Below are 22,245 nucleotides of genomic sequence, written 5' to 3'. Positions count from 1 at the left end.
AAACCCGGCCTCTTCATCTTCATCACCTCCGGCTTACTGCCGTCCAGCGTGTACAGGACACTCACGTCTGAGGATGCTGGGAAACACGGGTTATAAAACACATGAAGGTCCACGGTTCAGGCGCGAGCAGCTGCGCACTGACTCACCGGATCTGATCTCGACAGGGGTGCGGGAGTCGATCTCGTGCTTGGCTCTGCCCGGAGGCGGCATGCGAATGGGGATTATCCTATCATCCTCCAACTAACCAACCTTCAAAACATATCAAAATAAAAAAATAAACAAATACAAAAATAAATAAACAAAAACAAAATTTAAAACCGACAGCTACATAGAGATACTTTTATTAACGATTTGTTTAATTCGGCGCATGCATTAAAAGGCTATAGAAAATATGGGCTTACAAACTGTACTGTCCTGAGTATCTGTGTAGATTAAAGTATCTCAGAATTTGAAACATAAACGATATTTCCTTACACAACTCTGTATCCAACGACGCTGCAACGAGACACTCAACACACAGCTGCACGCGCTATTGGCTCGTCGCGTATCCCATAGCAACTGAGCAGTACGCATGCGCCTGGCGAGATTTCTGTTCTTAAAGGGACAGTACTGTCAGTTTCTCCTCGCCCTCACCTTATTCCGAACTTCTATTCCCTTCCTTTGGAGTTTGAGTTCGGAATTACTTTGGAAATTTTGAAACTAGTATTAAAAAACACATTCGTGCAAAAATACATACTTGTATTCAACAGGGATGCATTAAATTGATATATTTATATATATATATATATATAGAGAGAGAGAGAGAGAGAGAGAGAGAGAGAGAGAGAGAGAGAGATGTTCATAACTATATTACAAATATTTATATTTCAAATAAATGTTGTTCTTTTGAATTTTCTGTTCATTAGAGAGTCCTGAAAAAAAGATGATTTCCACAAAAGAGCAGCAAAAACGGTTTTCAGCATTGATAAAAATACGAACCATTATTAATATTAATTATAAAAATATTATTGAGAACCAATCAAGTACCTTACTTCAAGAAAATATGGATGCAGTGAGATCCAGGCAAATGAGTAATGATTATGTCAGAGATCAATTTTAGAAGAAGGAATAACGTTTATTAAATACAAAATATATTAGGCTATCAGAAGAATACAATTTTTGTTTTATTATTAAGATCTATCTTATTCAATAAAGTATTCAATAAAGTACAAAGCATTTAAAATTATTATATCTAAGGGACGAAGTAGTTAATATCAGTAGAACAGCCCAAAGGAAGCAAGACAGAATTATATAAATGAATAAATGGATATGAAAATTATATTATATTATATTATATATATATATAGTTCAGGGAAAAAATGCATTATGAACAAATTTGAGAGATTTATAAATTTCTGGATGTCATCAGTTTTTTAGGTCAAATGGGTTCAGGGAAAAAAATGCATTATGAACAAATTTGAGAGATTTATAAATTTCTGGATGTGCTGAAATCACAGTACTCGATGTTTTTATTTTTGTTGTATTCTTCTCGTCCTCCAGCATAGTAGGTGGCGCTGTGAGTTTTTTTTTTTTTTTTGGGGGGGGGGGGGGGGGGTTCCGCACTGTGCTAGTCCGTGTTGCCATGTCCGTTTTTCATAAGTGAACTTGGGCTTGATTTGGTTATAAACGTTAGAAATCGCGGATGTGAGTTTTTGGAGTTGTTTTAAAATAAACTTGAATTAATTAAAAAAACAGATGTGTATATATCCGCTTATTCAAAAGAGGGTGGTCGCTGACTGTGGGTTTGTGTTTTAATACGACTGCTTCTTTATTTTTTGCGCAATCTGGCAACCCAGCAGCCTCTAAACTCTCCCCGCCCATCAAGCGACCATGAGCGCAGACTGAAACCGACACAGCGTTTGACTTAACCTTTACATTTATCTTTGTATGTATAATTTATATGATTGACATTTGGCCTTTTCGTCGAGTAATTCCCTCCTGATGAACAATGACAGAAGTTAAAGTCAAAAAAGAGTCGACGGACCCTGTAGATATCGAGAATAGGTGAGCTGGGTGCGCATCCGTTAGCATGGCCTCTAACAACACATGACGACGTGTGGATTCATTTAGAATCAACTACACTTACTACCAAAGCTGCTCTGTCATGTCTGTGTATTACAAGTAGTTATAAACCTAAGTTTATAGAAAAACTAACCAGTCTCCGATCCAGTAGAGGAGTTTCGTGGTTACAGTATTTAATAGCGCATGAGTTTATACAGCTGCTTAATTATTATGTATATAGCTATTATTCTGCATATTTAGCTGATTTCAACTGTTGGGCTATCTGACAAAGCCAGGGATATTTTAATCGTTGTTTCACCATAATGTAAAGCAGAGGCTGCAGTGAATGTTGGGAGATTTAGCTGGTTTTGGTGAAGTCACTTATTTTCTCTGTTGAAGGATAAAGGAGCTGTGTCAGCAGTTTCCACATGGGATCACAGACCAGGTCATCCAGAACGACATGCCTCATGTTGAGGCGCAGCAGCGGGCCATGGCCATCAACAGACTGCTGTCTGTGGTGAGATGCTGCGCTCCAGCTGACAGTGCATGAAACATGGCCACGCGTTTATGCTCGTGTCTGACTCTTTATTTGTGTTCTCAGGGTCAATTAGACTTGCTCAAAAACAGCAATGGCCTTTTATACAGGCTTAAGGATGCTCAGTCTACAAGGTTTGTCTCTTTAAATGCAAGAATATGCACAAACAAATTAATATAACCTACAATATCAAATAATTTGATTTGCATGCAAATTAAAGAATTGAGTAAAAAGAAATACATACTTTTACTTAATATTGCATTTATTTGTTTCGATTGAATTCATTTAATCTTTAATAGAATCAAATTAAACATAAATGCAATATTGCACGTGTTTATATCTTTTTACTAATTCACTAAATGTGCACACACAAATTTAGTGAATTAATATTAACATTTTTAAAATACATTTTCAGTTTTATTTGAATTAATATTACTTCACTAAACTTATGTGCATATATGCATGAGGTGAATTAATATTAATGAAAATTTAAATAAAAAATAAAAATAAGTTTATAAAAAAAAAAATATATATATATATATATATATATACAAATATATATATATATATACAATATAAATCATATATACAATTCTTTAATCTGAATTTTAATTAATAATAATTTACTAAATTTGTATTCACACCACATGTCAAATTTAGTGAATTAATGATAAAAATAAAAGAATTCAAAAGAATATTAATTAAAGTGATATACTGTACTGTTTCTTTTTTTTGACAGTAAAGTAAAAGGCTCTGATACCCAAGAAAAGCTAGTTTACCAGATCATAGAAGATGCTGGAAATAAAGGTGCAATGTATTTTATCATTTGCATTTTGTTGTTTTATTTTTTCGATAAATAACAATTCATATCGATCAAGAAAGCTTATTTCAATAGCTTTTTCTAAATTCTAAAGGAATTTGGAGCAGAGACATCAGATACAAGAGTAACCTTCCACTCACAGAAATCAATAAAATCCTCAAGAATCTTGAGAGTAAGAAGCTCATCAAAGCGGTGAAGTCTGTAGCGGTGAGTTGATCTCCAAACCTTATTTAAACATTCAAAATGTTTAATTAGCTTTAGACCTACTAAAATGTCTTTCCCATCCAGGCCTCAAAGAAGAAGGTCTACATGCTGTACAACCTGCAGCCGGACCGATCTGTGACAGGAGGCGCCTGGTACAGCGATCAGGATTTTGAGTCTGAGTTTGTTGAGGTTCTCAACCAACAGTGCTTTAAGTTCCTGCAAAGTAAGGTGAGAATGTAATATTTCTTATTCCTCTTTCTGACCTTTAAAATTCAAGGCTTTGAATTTAAAGGATATGTGTGTGTATTTTCAGGCTGAAGCAGCGAGAGACAGTAAGCAAAGCCCCATGGTGCAAAGAAACAGCTCCTTTGCCACCTCTCATGAAGTGTGGAAGTACATCTGTGAGCTCGGCATCAGCAAAGTGAGTGTGATCAGTATCTCTAAGGAATAGCCAAATATTGAAATATGCTGAACGTTTACTCGCCCTCAAGCCATCCAAGATGTAGATGAGTTTGGAGAAGTATAGCATTCCATCACTTGCTCAGCAATGGATCCTCTGCAGTGAATGGGTGCCGTCAGAATGAGAGTCCAAACAGCTCATAAAAACATCACAATAATAACCCACTGAATTGAATGAACATAATAGGTTTAATAAGTTATGATATTCCTGTTTGCAGGTGGATTTATCCATGGAGGACATTGAGACCATTCTAAACACGCTGATCTTTGATGGCAAGGTGGAGATGACTATAATCGCTGCTAAAGAGGGGACAGTGGGGAGTGTAGATGGACAGATGAAGCTCTACAGGGGTGTGAATCCCATAATTCAACCCACTGGTCTGGTCAAAACACCATGTGGACTGTGCCCGGTAAACTTTTAGTACATTTAAATCACAAGTAGGGTTGCATGATATATATCGAATTGAAATCAATATTGTGATCTTGCTTAGGGTGGTTGTCAAACCGTGCAGGTTATGATTTAATCAAAGGAATTGGTTCACCCGAAAATGTACTCACCCTCAGGCCATTTAAGATGTAGATGACTGTGATTCTTCATCCAGATTTGGAAAATTTTAATATTACAATACTTGCTCACCAATTGGGTGCCGTCAGAATGAGAGTCTAAACAGCTGATAAAAACATCACAATAATCCACACCACTCCAGTCCATCAGTTAATGTCTTGAGAAGAGCAAAGCTGCATGTTTGAAAGAAACAAATTCATCATTAAGGCATTTTAACTTTAAACCATTGCTTCTGTCCAGAATAGTCCATAATCCATAATATTTCCATAATATCCATAATATTTTTCCTCCAGCGTAAAAAGTCCATTCCATGTTGTCCTCTCACATCAAAATCTACCCAAATATTTGTTTAGAACTGTTTTGGACTGAAATCACTTTGTGCTTGTTCTGTGCATATTTCTCTCCTGAATCAGACTAGATGACTTTTTCACTAGAGGAGCAATATTATGGATCGTGGACTTGTATTTTAGCCAAAAACATCTTAATGATGAATTTGTTTCTTACAAACTTCTAGATTTTTCCTGCACATGATATTAATCAATGGACTGAGGTGGTGTGGATTATTGTGATGTTTTTATCAGCTGTTTGGACTCTCAGTCTGACGGCACCCATTCACTGCAGAGATCCATTGGTGAGAAAATGATGTGATGCTGAATTTCTCCAAAACTGTTCACATGAACATATTCATTTACATCTTGGATGGCCTGAAAGTCATTACATTTTCATTTTTGGGTGAACTGAGCCTTTAATGTGGCAAGTTAACAACAGTAACTCTCTGCTCTCTAGGTTTTTGATGACTGTCATGAATTTACATAGATCACTCCCTCTAACTCTGAAAAACAAACCTGATTTCCTTTATTTTTGACAGTACAGAAAGTATTTTTCATACTGAACAATAAACAAAAAGTATTTTTCATGCAGCGATTCGGTGCAACTGAAGAAATCCTTTTATTTGTGTTTTGGACATTAATGGCTTTAATGACTCAAGCAGAAACACATTAAGTGAATAAGAAGCAGCTTCCATCTGGTTGTCAGAGAAATTTGGACACGTGAGACTGATTTTCTGTTTCTTTTTTTTTTTGTTTTTTTGTTATGGCTTCTCTTCACCCACAGATATGTCTTTAAAGATGTACCAAAACCATATGAATAAATAAAGGTTTTCATATTTGTTGATAGGTAGTCTGCATATTGGACCATGTGTTTGAATCACTTCTATAATTTTTACACACCGCATCCACATTTTAGCAGATTGTTAATGACACCTATATATATATATATATATATATATATATATATATATATATATATATATATTATTTTATAATTTAAAATACTATTTAGGTAAATAGACTGACTTTGTGCCTGAGGTCATATTTTATATATTAAATTATTTTATAATTTATAATATAATAGCATAATTTCACATTTGAAGCAAAAAGCTAACATTTATCTGTCGTTGTGAATTCTGTGTAAATGCATTGTGGGCTTTTAATAATTAAAACAAAAAAACTATTTTGAGTTGTGATAATATTTGACATTATTACTGTTTTTCCTTCATTTTTGATCAAATAAAGAGAGCCTAAATTAACATAAGAGACGTCTTTCAAAAACATTAAAAAATCTGACTGATGGGTAAAATTTGGGGGTAAAATTGGATATAAATTTTATCTTATACAATACTGAAAATAATAGATTTTGTTCAAAATACTATCATTCCCAAATAGAGGGGATTAAAATTTAGGGGATTTTAAAACATCTGATTATTTATTTAAACGGGCATAAAGGTCTAAACTGTCATTTCCATATCTGATAAAGTTGCTATGAATTTATAAACACGTGAGTGTGAGGATTCATGACTGTTTAATGCTACACAAAACATTAATAAATGCGTTTACACAGAAATAAGACACTTTAGTGACAGATTAATCATGAAACGCTTCGGTATCAAGAACACATATGTTTGAGGATCACTAAAAACCAAGCCTGGTAACTATTTTATTCACTCATTATGTTCTAGTACGTAGGCCGGTTGTTCTCTTCAGTGACGCAGTCTGGTCATCTTCTGCCAGAGGATTCATAGATGATGATGATGAAGAGAGCGCAAGGTGTTTACATCACAGTCTCTAATCGCGCGCGCGGTAGCCATAGAAACCGGCCAGAGAGGCACTTAGCAACAGAAAGGAGGAGGCGCAGCATCACTGCGAGCGGAGGAAAACCAGCCGAAGCGACCGACCTTCATTTCATCCAGTCCTGCTTCTGATGGTGAAAACCCGGTCGTTTGTGAATATCAAACATCCATAAAATCACAGTCAGCGCTTTTATTGTAAATCACAATAGGCGCGATGAAGTTCGTCGTGGTTTTGGTCTCCGCCGGCCTCCTGGCTTTTCTCGGCGCGGTCATCTGCATCATCGCCAGCGTGTATTCACGATCCTCGGCCGCCGCGCCCCAGGCGCTGTCCGACAACCGCTCACTGTCGCTCCTGGAGCCGCTGCCTGGATCCGTAGCGCACGCCGGGCCGCTCGGAGCTCTCCATGGTGCTGAATCTTATGAAGGAGGTTTGGACATAGGCCTGGAGATGCCGTCGCTCAATGAGCTGACTACCGGGGACGTGACTGGGCCAAGCCCGAAACAGTTCACTCTTAACCGACTCATTTGTACCCCTGTGCCCATCAGTGATTGCAAATCCAGGGGTTTGAGAGAACAAGCCGATGACCCGTTCGCCGATGAGGAGGACTGGAGCCTCCGCACCACCGCTGAGGAGCTCCGGCAGATCGTCATGCAGCAAAACGACCAGATCCTCATGGACCAGAGGACCATCACGGAGCTCACCGGGAAACTCTCGGAGTGTGAGAGCGGGCTGGAGGAAAGGAGTCTCCATGAGAGGAGTATGGGGGTATGGGCGGGCAACCGTCGCCACATGGCCGGGGATGAAGTGAGCAGCTCGGTTGCACTACAGCTGCAGACGGCGAGAGCTGTGGAGGAACTGGAGAGAGCGATTCTTCAACTCAAAGATCGCATAGAGAAGTTGGAGGTTGGTATGAGAAACTGTAAACACTTAAAAAAAATCTAAAAGCTTTTTGGAATTCGGTGCCACGGGGGTATTTAAGGGAAACGGATTTGTAAATACAGTAGTAGGCAAGGATGTGTACAAATGTTCAAAATCAGGGGGATACTGCTGGGTCACACCTAAATTGTAGATGTTGTGATATAGACTTATGGACCAGTTGTTATTGCTAAAATTAAATACTACTACTACTACTACTACTACTAATTGTTTGTGTTAATGGAAATAAAGCAGAAATGAAATATAAATATTAAATGAAAAAAATATATACACTTCAGCAATCGAAAAATATACTGAAAGTTTAATTACTACAGTTAATAAAAATTAAACTAAAATAAAAATAAACTAAATAACGATACCTATCATAAAAATGATACTTAGAACAAAAATAAAAGCTATTTTAAAACATCAATAAATACTATAATTATATATTATGTAATATATATTATTATATATATTATATAATTAACATAACATGTTATGGATTAGTTCAGGCAAAAAATTAAAATTCTGTCATAATTTAAAGGAAATGTCTTGATGTTTTGCTAGATTTCCCGTTCATTAGGGAAAGATTTCATTATTATTGGAACATATTTTCTGTAAAGCTGCTATTGTAAAAAAGCGCTTTAAAAATGAATGTGAATTTATTTACTCACTCTCTTGTCCTTCCAAACCCATATGACTTTCTTCTGTGGAGCACTGAAGAAGATATTTTGAAGAATGTAGTGGTCACTGTTTTCTGTGCAATTACAGGGAGCTTTCGAGCTTCAAAAAGCATGTAAAAGCACCATAAAAGATTTAAAAAGGTCATTTGTATAACTCATGCATCATATTCCAAGTCTTCTGAAACCAGATAATAAGTGTTTGAGGAACAGAACGAAATGTAAGTCATCGTTCACTCAAAATATTGACATATTAAATCAGAACTAATTCGAAAAGTATGTCTGATTCAAGAACAAATAATTTTTTTGAGTTCCTTTTATTCAAATGGATTTAATATAGTCAGATACACATGTTGAACAGGACGTATTAAGTTTTGCAATAATGACTTCTTGCCTAATTCTCTCGCAGTTGGAGATAGGCCCCGCAGCGATGAACCACACTGAGCATACTGTGAGCACACTGGGGAGTGTAGTGGTGGGCGAGCCTGGCAGGCCTGTGGAGGATCTGGAGGGAGAGCTAGAAAAAAAGATTAGGCTGCTGGAGAAGGAGAGGAAGAACCTCCAGAAAGAGACCCAGAGCCACCACCAGCACATCGACCAGGGAATCAACACCCTGCAAGAGCGCATTTCAGAGCTGGAACACAGTAAGGAGGAAGGTTTGGTTAAACTCAGGGGATGAAGTGGTCTCTTCATTTTCAACTCACTCTCTCTATCTTTCCTTCCCAGGTCTTACAGATTACAGTTACCCACAAGGGTATAAACTTTCCTTCCCCGTGAGGACTAACTACATGTACGGGCTTGTCAGGCGGAATATTCCAGAGATGTACGCCTTTACGGCGTGTCTGTGGCTCAAGCCTGCTGAGAGTGGAATTGGGACGCCATTTTCTTATGCTGTACCGGAACAACCCAATGAACTTGTCCTGTTGCAGGGCATTCATAATCCAGCAGAATTACTCATCAATGATAAGGTAAGACCCACTACACCAGGGTTCCTCAAATCCAGGCCTGGATGGCCACTGCTCTGCAGAGTTTAGCTCTAACCCAAGTCAAAGACCTGAGCAAGCTAATCAAGGTCTTTTAGAATTCCTACAAAATTATAGGTAGGTGAGTTTGATCAAGGTTTAAGCTAAACTCTCAGGTTTGAGGAACCCTGTACTACTGCACCTTCCTCTATTAGCAACCTTGCACAATACAGCTGATGGACTCAGTCGTTACCTCCATTTACAGGTGGCACAGCTGCCTCTCTCTTTGCCCCAGGGCATCTGGCAGCACATATGTGTGAGTTGGACCCTACGGGACGGAGTTTGGAAAGCATATCAAGGCGGAAAGTTGAGAGGACGGGGTGAAGGGTTATCCGCGTGGCACCCAATCAAATCCGGGGGCGTCTTGGTGTTAGGACAGGAACAGGTGAGCAAGACCTGGAAGATTCTGAATACACCCTCAAAGGTACACCTTCACTCTTGTACTTTTGGTGGTGCAAAGCTTGTCACTGGGGCAGTACCCTCAACAGAACATCTTTGCACTTTATTAACTCCTAAATTGTTCATAGTAGTAGCTTAAGGATACATATGTCTACTCTAATGTACAAATATGCACCTTTTAGGGGTAGATGAGGTACAAAGTTGTCCTTTTAAGGTTAGTACACCAGTGATAAGCCTCTAAATGTGCAATTTTTGCAATTTTTTTCCTGACAATGTCTGCATCCTTCAGGAGTTGTTAAGGTACAAAGGTATACCTTTGAGGGTCCTACCCCAGTGACAAAATGTTGGACCTTTTAAGGTACCATTTGTGCACAGTATTTCTGATTCAACATTGTGTTTATCCATGTGTAACCCTTTGGCTCTCCTTGGCTCCACTGCAGGACACCCTCGGTGGGAGGTTTGATGCATCCCAAGCTCTTGTTGGAGAGCTTTCATTGTTTAACCTGTGGGACAAAGTGTTGTCACCAACAGAGGTTGCCGCTCTGGCGGCATGTGCAGAATCGCCAAGCTTGGGAAACATAGTCCCCTGGACGGACCGAGATGTGGACGTGTTTGGAGGGGCCGTCAAGGACCCTGTGGACCCCTGCCTTCAGAGCTCCCATCCCCGGCAGTGAGAAGAGCCATGGCTTGATACCTTTCTTTTTTTTAAGGTCAGGCTAAATGAGATAAAAATGGCCTGAAAGGTATGACAACTGTGCCATGGTCCCGGTCTGTGTATAGAATATATTTACCAGAGAGCTACACTCTCACTGAGTGTTTGTTTCTGCAGGAAAGGGATTTGTCTGTGCGTGTGGTTGTGTTACTTCGGATAGAGCTGCTGTCGAAGGCTTTTATAGGCCTGTTTGCGTCTTGTGTTGCTTGTGTTATTTCATCTCCTTCTTCTGAAAGCATTACCACACAATAGCCCCGTCAGATATAGAGAATGTTTTTCTAATGCGATGGATGTGGCTCATTCTCGTAGCACTTGTCTTGCTCTTGTTTCATTATTTGTGTAAAGTGGAGCTTTCGCTTGTTTCCCAGAGCAGCTTTTTCCTTTCTCGTTTTTATTACCAGTCCCTTAGGATCACTTTTCTTGTTATACACTGTTATTTCAGTCCTACAGTACTTAAAGGTGTACAACATCTTATCTTATCAACGTCTATCATAACATGTCTTAAATTTTTGTCTTTTGGCATCTGTTCGAATGGGTCCTTACCCTGCAGTGTACTTTCTCTCACAGATTCAGCGAGATCCAGAATCCAAAATGTGTTATTTGAAGCTTAATATCTTAAGCGTCACATTAAATTTTGAAGATCTGATGTGCAGCCCACACACTATGAAAATATGAATGTAAAACTGTAATTGTTGTGTTACCATTGCACTGCATCTAGCTCTACTTGCCCCCTCACAGAGAAAAGCTAATGGGGAAGTGCCTGTCTGTTTATTTGACTCTTGCTATTGGTTGATGATCAGCTGTTATGTCAGTATAGTGCTTCTTCATATTTGCACCATCAAGGATCTACAATGATATTGTGACAAATGTGGATGAAAAAAATAAAACTGTGAAGAACATGAAATATGAGAGTGCATCGTCTTGTTTACTTGTCTATAGATAGATAAATTTATCATCACTACATTATTTTGATCATGACTGTTATATGATTATTTATCCACTACTCCTTAAACCAATCCAAAACAAAACACTGTTTATCCACAATAGTATCACTGGCTCAGTGTCAAGAATGACTCAAATTCATGCAAATCCTTGTTACTGTATTGCCATTCTCATCCTGCATTCGCTCTCTTCATTCTGCTGCTGCTGTTGTTGAATTATAGATGTATGTTAATCACCCCCTCCATCATATTGACCCCTGCTGCTTCTCTGCAACCAGCAAACATCCTTTTCCATGTGTGTGTATTTCATCTTCTATAGAGTCTCTGTATTCACCGTTTCACTTAATTTAACCCTTTTAATACTGAAAAGTTTAATAGTCATAATCCAGCTCTGTATCCTTCATATATATTTCACACAATCACATAAAAATAACATCACGACATGGATAGTGTACAATGGCTGCCTTTATTCCTCACAGCATTGGTTAGACTAGACACATTCATAAAGTGATGCTTTTCTTGGTTGTAACGATCTGTAAGTGTTATTATGCTTAATGTGCAGCCAGACTCTTATCTGTTGCAAGTCTCCTCTCTTCTCTTCTCCTCTAGGTACCATTCTTACTTATATTCTTGCTAAAAATCTGCGGTTAATTATCCCCTCCCCCTGTTTTTATTTGTAAATAGAAACTGAAAATCTCCTCTAATCCACAAATCAAAACATGGTCTGTCTGGGAAACCCATAGAAAGCTTTTAGATAATCAAGTTTTGGGTCTCAAAATCTGCACCATCCAATGCGTTACATGCTGTACATCCTAACCTACAAATGGCTAGCTTAATGCTCTCCCTGAATATTATATTAGTACGTGAGAAATCATTTAGCTTTATCGCAGTGTTGTAAAGTGTATCCACTGTTGACATTTAAAGGGAAAGTTCACCCAAAAATGAAAATTCTGTCATCATTTACTCACTCTCAAGTTGTTCCAAAACTTGTTCTGCAGAACACAAAAGAAAATATTTTGAAGAATGTTGGTAACCGAACAGTTTCTGGTAGCCATTGACTTCTATAGTATGGGAAATTTTTTAAAACGTCAATAGCTACCAGCATCTGTTTGGTTATACTCTTGCTGACAGGTCTTAGATCTGTGTGACAGTTATCTGGGGCAAATGCTCCAGCTGTGCACAGATGTATCTAGAGCTTAATACAGGTCAGTAAAAAGCAAGAGAGTAAACCACACAGATGAATGTAGCGGGACCAATGCAGCATCTGGACAGCAGGTTTCACCCTGCTCAGACCGCAGTGGGGTTACATGGGGATAAAACACAGCTGGTGTCTGTGCTCAGAAAGTACAGAGCTTAAAGAGAAACCAAAAAAAAAAAATTGTGGATAAACGGGTTGTGGTTTGTCTCAGTATTCAGCCTAAAGGTTTGGAATGATATCAAAGCAAGTAAATGAGAACAGAATATTCATTTTTGGTGATTTTATTTATTTATTATATTTAATGTCGTGTGAAGTGAAAAGCTGCGTGTTTGTAAGAAATAAACCCATCATTAAGACTTTTTAACTTTAAAGAGTAGCTTCTGGCCAAAATACCAGTCTATACATAATGCTCACATCACAATCAATCGACATATTTGTTTAGATCTATTATTTTTGCTTGTGAACGGTGCTTGATCTGTGCATATTTCTCTCCTGATTCAGACGAGATGACTTTTTCCACTGGATAAAGCAACATTAATAGCCTAGAGATGACTCTTATTTTATTTTTTCAATTCACAAGGAATAAACTGATGGACTGGAGTGGTGTGGATTACTTGTGCATTATTGTGATGTTTGTATCAGCTGTTTGGAATCTCATTTCTAAAGCACCCATTCACTGCAGAGGATTGAAGTGATGGAATGCTAAATTTCTCTAAATCTGAACAAACTAACTCATCTACATATTTACATTTTCAGCAAATTTTCGTTTATGGTTGAACTTCTCCTTTAAGGATACTTCTTTAATTCGCCTTTTTTCATGCCCTGTCCCCACAAATTAAAAAGACTAAAAAATTCTTGCTAAATGACCATAGAAGTTCAGTAGACCCATATTGGTGCATGACTCGCTTCTAAACGAACGACACGCCCACGGACCAATCAAAACAAGCGACGCGTTACGAGGGGCGGGGTTACGCACACAGCTGTCGCGTAGTAGTGGTTGCCATGGTGGACATGTCTCTCTAGCGATGTCGGTTTAAGCACATCGAACTTCAATTTTCTTTCATTACGGTACGTAAAAGTCTCTTTATACTTCACAAGCTAGTTTATACGCAACGTTAAACTTATAGGTAGATAATATAATGTTAATGGAAATAAAATCGAGTGACCTAGCCATACAAATGTGACTCCTGAACTCCGTGCGGTTGTTACACAAATTAGCTAAGCAAGCTAGCAGTTTTCCTGACAAGATACTGCTCGCTTTCCAAAACAAAGCTAATAATCGCTTCAGAAGCATGCAGGACTATTACTAACTATTCTAAAATATGCTCAAATATGTTTATATGACATTTAGATCAACAAAAAGTATTATGTTATAAGCATTGTTTGGACATGGAACTGTCATGTTATTGAACCTTATAATTGAAATATCATTGTATTCCTTTAAGTAACCTTGCTGTACTACGGTATGTCAAAGTACCATGGTATTACTGATACCACAGTTTCAAAAGCTATACAATTAATATCCATCTTAGATTTATTAGATCAGATTTCTGATATCTTAAACCTGTCCGTTTTTTCCTCATCTAGAGCTGAACATCATGGCAGAGACAGCCGATGGCAAGAAGGACGAGGCAGACTATAAGAGACTACACAGCTTTCCTCTCATACGGGTGAGAACTTGCGTGAATGGACTTGAATCTTCACTGATCACAAATTATGAAAATTATAAACAGTATTGTAACAACTGTAAACAAAAAACGTTTTAAACGTTTTCTGAGTGCTTTCCTGAACTCAAACAGTCGAGCATGGTAACACCAGAAATCATTGGTTTGTTACATGCACGAACTGATAAAAATGTACGTATTTTTCTTTTTTTTGAGATAAAAGTGTCTGTCAAATGTATGATGGTAGTTGAGAAATAACTGACATAAGAAAATGCATCAAAATTTTTTTTTATTTTGGGTCTATGCAGCTGCCTTTAAAGGGATACTCCACCCCAAAATGAAAATTTTGTCATTAATCACTTACCCCCATGTCGTTCCAAACCCGTAAAAGATTAGCTCGTCTTTGGAACAAAATTTAAGATATTTTGGATGAAAACCGGGAGGCCTGTGATTGTCTCATAGACTGCCAAGTAAATAACAGTGTCAAGGTCCAGAAAACGTATGAAAGATGATACAGAAGAGGATACGCAGCATACAGTGATATGGAGAGACACAGAGAAGACCGTTGACAAAGGAATTATTGAATAATGTCCTTATTTTTGTTTTCTTCACTTACAAAAAGTGTTCCCGTTGCTTCATATAACCCAGATTGCACATCTGACGGCAGATGGAGTATTCTGACGATGTCTTTCATACCTTTTCTGGACCTTGACACTGATATTTACTTGGCAGTCTATGAGACAATCACAGACCTCCCTGTTTTCATCCAGAATATCTTAAATTGTGTTCTGAAGATGAACTAAGCTTTTACGGGTTTGGAACGACATGGGGGTAAGTGATCAATGACAAAATTTTCATTTTGGGGTGGAGTATCCCTTTAACCATTAAATATGTTGGTCAGAATGACCTGCGAAGATCTCAATCATGATATAAATTCCGATAATGCAAGTTTCACAACTCAAAATGAGTCTAAAAGTTACAAAACTTAAAGAAAAACACAAACAATTGACCCGAAACATATATTTCCTCCGCAGCACACGGATATGCCTGAGGAGATGCGGGTGGAGACCATGGAGCTCTGCGTTACTGCGTGCGAGAAGTTTGCCACTAATAATGAGGTTAGTTCTCATTGCCATCTAGGAGAAACAGTTGAGATATTAATGATATCTTCTGTGGGATTGTTCATTCCTGTGTGTGCTTCTATCTCAACAGAGCGCTGCTAAAATGATAAAGGAGTCAATGGATAAGAAGTTTGGGAGCTCTTGGCATGTGGTGATAGGCGAGGGCTTTGGTTTCGAAATTACACACGAAGTGAAGAATCTGCTTTACATGTTCTTCGGTGGAGGTTTGGCGGTGTGCGTGTGGAAGTGTTCCTAACCCAAATGCTAAATGACTGTCTGACAAACACTTTATACTGAATGTGCCACATGTGTATGTTTATTTATATGCAGTACTGAACAGGGTGCATCATTTCATATGGTTTATTTTGAATGTAGCATTTTATGTTTTCATCTCCATTTTAACTGTTCTCTCAAAGCTGGCAGGCCATCTGTGGGGTTTATTGTCCATTTCTGCCACTCTTTCGTCATCTGTCTCTTTTCTGAATGAATTCATGATAATTTCCACCCCTTTCATTTTTTTCTGAAGGACAAAGTATTTTTATATGATAAAATGCTATTTTTCAATTAATATGTGAATACATACTTTTTTTTAAATTTCAGATATTTTATAGGAGTTGTACATTTTGCACAGCTGTAATGGGTATTTGTTTTTCTTAATAACTATTGTTATTGTCTTGTGTAATAAAACCTCATTAGAAATGAAATTCTTTTGTATCTGCTATACATAATTTCAAATGACAGACAGAAAATTTGATTTAAAAAAATACATGCTCCCCCAAAAACAGACACTTAAAGTAATCGTTCACATAGAGTAAAACGGTACATTTGCTGAAAAGTAACTCATCCTCAGGCCATCCAAGATGTAAATGAGTTTTTTCATCGGAACAGATTTGGAGAAGTTAAGCATTACATCACTTGCTCACCAATGGATCCTCTGTAGTGAATGGGTGCAGTCAGAATGATCACAATAATCAACATGACTCCAGTTTAATTCAATTTTAATTTAATTAACATATTTTGAAGTGAAAAGATCCAACATTCAAAAATACGAGTCCTCTCTCCATAATATTGTTTTCTTCAGTGAAAAAGCCATTGAAGGGACACGAGTCATGCTCAGTACTTGTGGATGGCGGTGATGCTTTTATCAGCTGTTTGGACTCTCATTCTGATGACAAATTAATACTTTTAAATGAGCTGTCAATGGAGAAAAATGACTTGATCCTTAGAATTAGATGCATAATAGGTATGTATGTATTGACAAAGTGTGTGGTTTAAAAGAGCATAGGTTCAAATGCTTTGATATTTGAAGCATGTTTTATTTATTGATTATTGCATAAGGGAGTGAAGACATCTGGCTCAGAGTATCTGTTTACTCAGACACACACTGACCTGCTGTCAGGTTACTGCGCCCTCCATACCAATAGACACACATTAACCTTTCTTTGCTTACCTTTTCACTTTTAAATATTCATACTTACAGCAAAATGAAATTTTCCTGTGTGTCTGGCCTCTCACATTATGCTTATGCAATACTTAACGCCCAAAAATGCCAATCATCATTCACCATTAACTTACCTTCTTTCCATAAAAAAAAAAAAAAAAAAATTCCCCTGTGAAAAAAAAAAAAGATGTTTAGCTGAATGTTCATGTTGCTCTTTTCCATCCAATAAAATTGCATGGGCTCAGGTGCTCTCAAGATCCGGAAAATGACAAAAAGTTTGATCAGTTATGATAACTGCTATATTTCAAGTGCCATTATTCACTGGAATCTCCACTGCAGGTTTCAAATCTTATTTGCATTCCTGTACTTTTAAACTTAAATGCCAATGCATCATGCCAAATAGTCAAAATGTTACAGTAAAAACATGCTAACTGTAGGTTACCTTTCCATATGCGGTGGAAAAATTAGCAATGACAGTTGAGATAATTAAAGTTTGATATATTAGCATTATTAGCACTTAAGGAAATACGGATGTGGAACATATGCAGTTATGAAATCTAAAAATTTATAGGCACCAATATATCATCCCGTAATATCGGCAAAACATTTTCACCATATGTTTTTCCACAATGACCACAGCTGCCATTTTATTTTTTACTGTAAGTTTAATTAAGTAGAGGTAGATCTTTTCCTCTGTATTGTGACATACATCTGAGTGTAATGGATTTTCAAAAATATAAAAAATGTTGTTGATTGGATGTTGAGATATGGGCATGGCTTGTGCTTGCAGGGGCGGAGTTTAAGCAGAGTAAATGATTTAAGTCTTGCATAAGTCAACAGATTTTTAAGTTTCGAAGTGCAAAGTTTTAAGTTCATTATGAATTCAAAACATTTTTTAAAAAATGAATCATATTTACAGATTAATTGTTCTCAGTAAGGTCTAAAATATGCATTTATAAAATTAAATTTCCACATTTGTGTGAGCTTTAAATGCATTATGGTGAAATGCATCCTTTCTCCCTGGCCCTGGCATATTACCAAATCAGTCAATCTTTTGGTCTGCAACACTTAATACTCCTGAAAGGGATTTACGCAACCTCCCACGCTCTGAACAACTTTGCTTTAATCGTTTGGCCTTCTGGCATCTCCCTTTTGATCAGCTTCATTTCAAAACTGTTACTTAGCAACCCACATAGTCATAATCAGCTACCCTCATGGTACAGGGTGCCTCATGATAACTAATTATCAAGGATGTGTAGATATCTATCTATCTATCATAACTGGCATAAAGTCACGCCATACACTTCTACTTCTGCTGTGTATCTGATCTCTGATTGCATGCCATTATGCAACATGAGCAAATGTGCAGATCTGATCACGAAAGCACCAGGCGGTGTGAGATGTTCTCTGGGTTATTCATCTGCTGATATTTGGTGAATGTGGGCGCATGCTTGCATGAGAGATCCTAGTGCCAGTCTGTCTCTGGGTTGCCATGGTGAGGAGGTCCCCCATCAGATGTACAGGGTGAGATTATGAGACCCCAAAACGAGACCCATTTTGCACCTGTCTCACCTGATTTGGAGTCTAGAAGACTTGCAACAGTTCTCTACATGGCAGGCGAAATCATTTTTATGTCAAAGAAATAAGTACTTGCTTGTGCCTCTAGGTGTCAGTATAAGGTCCAAAACGGCTGCTGTATCTGCTGTTAAGCAAACTAAATTGCTTGCGACTTTAATTATGACTACTGTACTGTCAAAAACACATGAATGAATCCCATTCTTAGGCTGAGTGCTTATGAGGACGGATATGATCCTATCCTCTGGAATGCCAGTACTGAGACACATCCACCTTGGCTTCGGTTTCACCTTGGTATATCTCGCTGACAGATGTATCAGCACAAAGACCCCAATCTGTCAGCGCTGACTCAGCAACTGACATCCCATCGCATCGTCAGTACAGGTAGGTGACCTTAAACTTTGCAAAGCAAGGCCTTTATATGAGAAAGAGGGAGGGAGGAGGATGAGAAGAACATAGAAGACTGTTTCTAGCTTATAGTGACAAATAAAACAAAGTTTAACATAAGAAATAAAATCACATGAGAATTAAAAACAACTCTAAAGTATAAAGGGATAACCCATGCAAAAAATTAAAATTCTGTCATGATTTAGTTTTCCTCATGTCGTCACAAAACTGTATGCATTTATTTCTTTAGTGGAAAATGAAAGAAGATATTCTGAAGAATGTTGAGAACAAGTTTTGCTTCCCATTGCTTTCAGTGAATATTTGGTCCATTCAATGGAAGTCATTTGGAACCAAAACCTTTTGGTTAACAACGTTCTTAAAAATATATATATACTTTTACTTTCCATAGAAGAAAGAAAGTCATATTTTATTGGTGAGTAAATGTTAGCTGAATATTTGTTTCATTTTGGGGTGAACTATCACTTTAACAGCATTTTATTGATAAAAGTAGAGTTGATTAGTTAACAAGAATAGACTGTAGGTAGTATTGACTTTGCAGACTAGATCTGATGGGCATAAGCAAAGCTCTCTGCTAAAACATACTCAGAATTACAGTATTATGATGCATGCTGCAAGATAAAGTAGAAAGAACTAGATACTAGATTAAGACAGGTGGTGCTGGGGAGGATGAGGTATAAAGAGACTTCTCATATGTGCAGTACCAGCAGGACCAGGTTGAAATGGAAATAAATGAGATAGCATAAACTGGAACGAGAGTTTGATGACTGAACTACAGTATGCATTTCTGAGAAATAGTCGCAGTTATGAGGTCACAATTGTGAGATATAAAACTGCAGTTATGAGAAATAAAGTAACGATTACAAGAACAAATGTTCCAACTGTCAGATATCAAATAAATGTTGAGTATGAGAAATAACGTTGTAATTGTGAGCTATAAAATTTCATTTACAAGAACAAATTTGTGGTACTTTTCAGTGCAAAAATCAGGTGGGACACAGCTGAAGTTGGTGATTTCATTTCCTAATTATGGGCAGGCACCCTTAGTGAACTGCTCTAGGGTGTTGTTTTTTTTTCTGTTTAAAAAATGTGTGAAAATAGATGAGGTTTTTAAAAGTTGAATGAACATTTTCACTTGTGAGACGCTGCAAAAGACAAGAGTGCAGATGTCAGACACTGTGAAATGCAGTGCCAATGGAATTCATAAATGCATTTTGTTGAATTTTGATAAGAATTCTTTCGACTTAAGACAGGAGGCTTATTAATGTAATAAAAGAAATCAAAGACATCACCACTGACCATAAATAGGTCACAACGTTTTTCACTTCAGGTTTATCCCACTTTACAATTTTCTTCCTTCATCCCTTCCTCTCAAACAGAGCATTTTTGTACATCACCATCTGTCTTCCTCTTTCTGCAGTGGGGAATGCATGTTTTTATGGCCAGTGTCCCTATTACTGCTCCACAGAGCATGCTATCTGTGGCTGTCCCCTCAAGATAGAGGGGTCTATGGCTGCTATGTTGCCAGACCTGAGTTTGGCACCATGTTGCTCGTGGAGGAGTACCTGGAGGTGGTCCTACAGCCGAAGCAAGCTGGCACAGTGGGTGGAGAATCTGTTATTTAAAGAGATAGTTCACTCAAAATTACTCAACCTCAATTCGTTCCAACCTTGTATGACCGTCTTTCTTCTGTTGAACACAAAAGTATAAGTGTAAATCTAAGAAAGTCGTCAATCTGGACTCCACTGACTTTCAAAGTATCTGCTTTTGGGTTCTTTGTTGTGTTTTTGTACATATTACATATTACAGAGTGTGATTCGCAGTGGAGAATCCAGCATAAGTAACCAATGATTATTTCTGTAATAGGTGGGAGACAGACTCCAACTATTATGATTCCATAAAAAAGACTCCTCTCTACGATCGAGGCACTCGATTGGTGGATTTGATCGACTTGAGCATTCTGGACTTTCTCATGAGTGAGTCATGAATCAGTTTAGATCACTCATGGTTGAACGCTTACAAAAAAGTACAATGGATTTCTGACGTGTACCACAGAAATGTTTTTGGACTCAAACCATGATATTCTTTTCGTTTTTCGTTCATTTATTTAGAATTATGCAGACGCTTTTATCCAAAGGGACTTACAGTGCATTCAGGCTAACATTTTTTACCTAACATGTGTTCCCTGGGAATTGAACCCACAACCTTTTGCGCTGCTAACGCAATGCTCTACCACTGAACCACAGGTTTATTTAGCATGTCATTACCATGGTAAATGACTTGAATATGGTAATTATTTAATATGGTAGGCCCATATATCCAAGTGCAACAGTACTTACTCAAAACTCACACCAATGTGTCATTCCAAAGCTGTATGACCTTTTCTTCCTTGGGGATACAAAAAAAGATTTCTGGAGTCACTAGAGTCCAAGCATCAAATTTGGACCTCATTAACTTTAATTAAATCTTCAACCTACTCTTTATCTCTCTCTTTGTATTTTTAAATCTCTGTTTTTCATTATACTTTCCATCTACCATCCTCAGGTAACATGGACTATGAAACATTTGAGAAGTTTGGCAACGACACATTTCTCATACACTTAGACAATGGAAGAGCGTGAGTATTCAAAGCCGACAGTCAAAGAGGTTTTCTTATGAAGTTTTTCATTTATCCCTTTAAGTTTAAACTAGGCTGTGTTAGCAGTTGGCATCATGAAGTTATGGGCCCATGCCTCCAATTGGACCATAAATGTAATGGCCCATTTAGCAGTATTGTCATATATATATGAAATTCATGGGCCTATAACTTCAAAATGGTACAGTAAAGATGTATGAATATTAATGTGGTGATAGACAAGCACACTGGCTGTAAACCCCTTGTGAAACTTTCAATGCACCCTCAGACACAGCTGATATATAGTTCCTCAAATTGGTCATCAGTACCATCAGTCGTAATATGGCCTCACAGCAAAAAATAATATCTCAGTGGAAATGAAGTGGTAAACTATGACAAAATATGATTTTAAATGTTATAATAGTGACTTTATTATGTCTAAATATAAATCGAAAATCAAAACCTGAGAAAAGAAGTATATTAATGAGCAGAATGACCAATGAGCTGTCATCTACTGGTTATAATGGTGATTTCAGGGAATTTACTATTAAAATAGTGTTTTTAACCTTTATAACCGTTATAGTGCCAATTTTTGCCTCCATAAAATTTTGCATGCTTGTTTAGAATCATATGATGCATGATCCTACATAATTTTGTGAAGTTTTGAACTTTCTTTTAGGATTTATTGGATTGGCTTTTTGGGTACACTAGGTAAAGACCATATTTTAAACGAAACTATTATAGCTATCCAAATGCAAAAGTTTCAATTGTTTTTTTTTTCATAATTATTGACCTAGAGAGTC

General features: G+C 37.4%; 4 protein-coding genes and 1 pseudogene across 5 annotated transcripts in view; 4 read left to right on the top strand and 1 right to left on the bottom strand.

The window, feature by feature from the left end:
• The window catches only part of dzank1 (double zinc ribbon and ankyrin repeat domains 1), an 8,694-nt gene extending 7,071 nt beyond the window's left edge, over nt 1-1,623 (bottom strand). The window contains 3 exon segments of the mRNA XM_042712462.1: nt 1-76; nt 147-240; nt 1,603-1,623. The exon segment at nt 1-76 is cut by the window's left edge and continues 81 nt beyond it. Coding sequence (XP_042568396.1) covers nt 1-76; nt 147-240; nt 1,603-1,623 — 191 coding nt within the window.
• A 202-nt stretch (nt 1,624-1,825) lies between these two features.
• polr3f (polymerase (RNA) III (DNA directed) polypeptide F) lies at nt 1,826-5,472 on the top strand. Its single transcript, XM_042712461.1, is given in 9 exon segments — nt 1,826-2,043; nt 2,440-2,557; nt 2,642-2,709; nt 3,315-3,382; nt 3,490-3,602; nt 3,684-3,827; nt 3,913-4,020; nt 4,277-4,468; nt 5,410-5,472. Coding segments are annotated over 9 exon segments (930 nt in total). The 5' UTR covers nt 1,826-1,987.
• A 1,294-nt stretch (nt 5,473-6,766) lies between these two features.
• LOC109046673 (neuronal pentraxin receptor-like) lies at nt 6,767-11,387 on the top strand. Of its 2 annotated transcripts, none has more exons than XM_019064445.2 (5): nt 6,767-7,655; nt 8,760-8,994; nt 9,077-9,318; nt 9,578-9,796; nt 10,212-11,387. In XM_019064445.2, exons 1-5 carry the CDS (start codon nt 6,966-6,968, stop codon nt 10,443-10,445), a joined length of 1,620 nt encoding a protein of 539 aa, XP_018919990.2. In that variant the 5' UTR covers nt 6,767-6,965; the 3' UTR covers nt 10,446-11,387. The 2 variants fall into 2 exon arrangements, with proteins under 2 accessions (XP_018919990.2, XP_018919991.2); XM_019064446.2 differs by having other exon boundaries at nt 6,770-7,655; nt 9,578-9,757.
• A 2,156-nt stretch (nt 11,388-13,543) lies between these two features.
• Nucleotides 13,544-16,107, top strand: LOC109110705 (dynein axonemal light chain 4). Its single transcript, XM_019123689.2, has 4 exons — nt 13,544-13,690; nt 14,210-14,292; nt 15,321-15,404; nt 15,499-16,107. The coding sequence occupies exons 2-4, from the start codon at nt 14,221-14,223 to the stop codon at nt 15,661-15,663; spliced, it is 321 nt and encodes a 106-aa protein (XP_018979234.1). The 5' UTR covers nt 13,544-13,690; nt 14,210-14,220; the 3' UTR covers nt 15,664-16,107.
• Nucleotides 16,108-18,614: 2,507 nt separating this feature from the next.
• Nucleotides 18,615-21,449, top strand: LOC109110430 (annotated as a pseudogene).
• The last annotated feature ends 796 nt before the right edge of the window (nt 21,450-22,245 follow it).

This window comes from Cyprinus carpio, chromosome A22 (assembly GCF_018340385.1).
Source record: "Cyprinus carpio isolate SPL01 chromosome A22, ASM1834038v1, whole genome shotgun sequence".
In the NCBI taxonomy this organism is placed as follows: Eukaryota; Metazoa; Chordata; class Actinopteri; order Cypriniformes; family Cyprinidae; genus Cyprinus; species Cyprinus carpio.
This window is presented reverse-complemented; position numbering and strand designations above follow the sequence as displayed.

Coding starts and splice junctions, on each gene's coding strand:
- LOC109046673 (XM_019064445.2), top strand. CDS start 6,966: ATGAAGTTCGTCGTGGTTTTGGTCTCCGCCGGCCTCCTGGCTTTTCTC. Junction 7,656..8,759: donor ATCGCATAGAGAAGTTGGAG/GTTGGTATGAGA, acceptor ATTCTCTCGCAG/TTGGAGATAGGCCCCGCAGC. Junction 9,319..9,577: donor AATTACTCATCAATGATAAG/GTAAGACCCACT, acceptor CTCCATTTACAG/GTGGCACAGCTGCCTCTCTC.
- LOC109110705 (XM_019123689.2), top strand. CDS start 14,221: ATGGCAGAGACAGCCGATGGCAAGAAGGACGAGGCAGACTATAAGAGA. Junction 14,293..15,320: donor ACAGCTTTCCTCTCATACGG/GTGAGAACTTGC, acceptor TTTCCTCCGCAG/CACACGGATATGCCTGAGGA. Junction 15,405..15,498: donor AGTTTGCCACTAATAATGAG/GTTAGTTCTCAT, acceptor CTATCTCAACAG/AGCGCTGCTAAAATGATAAA.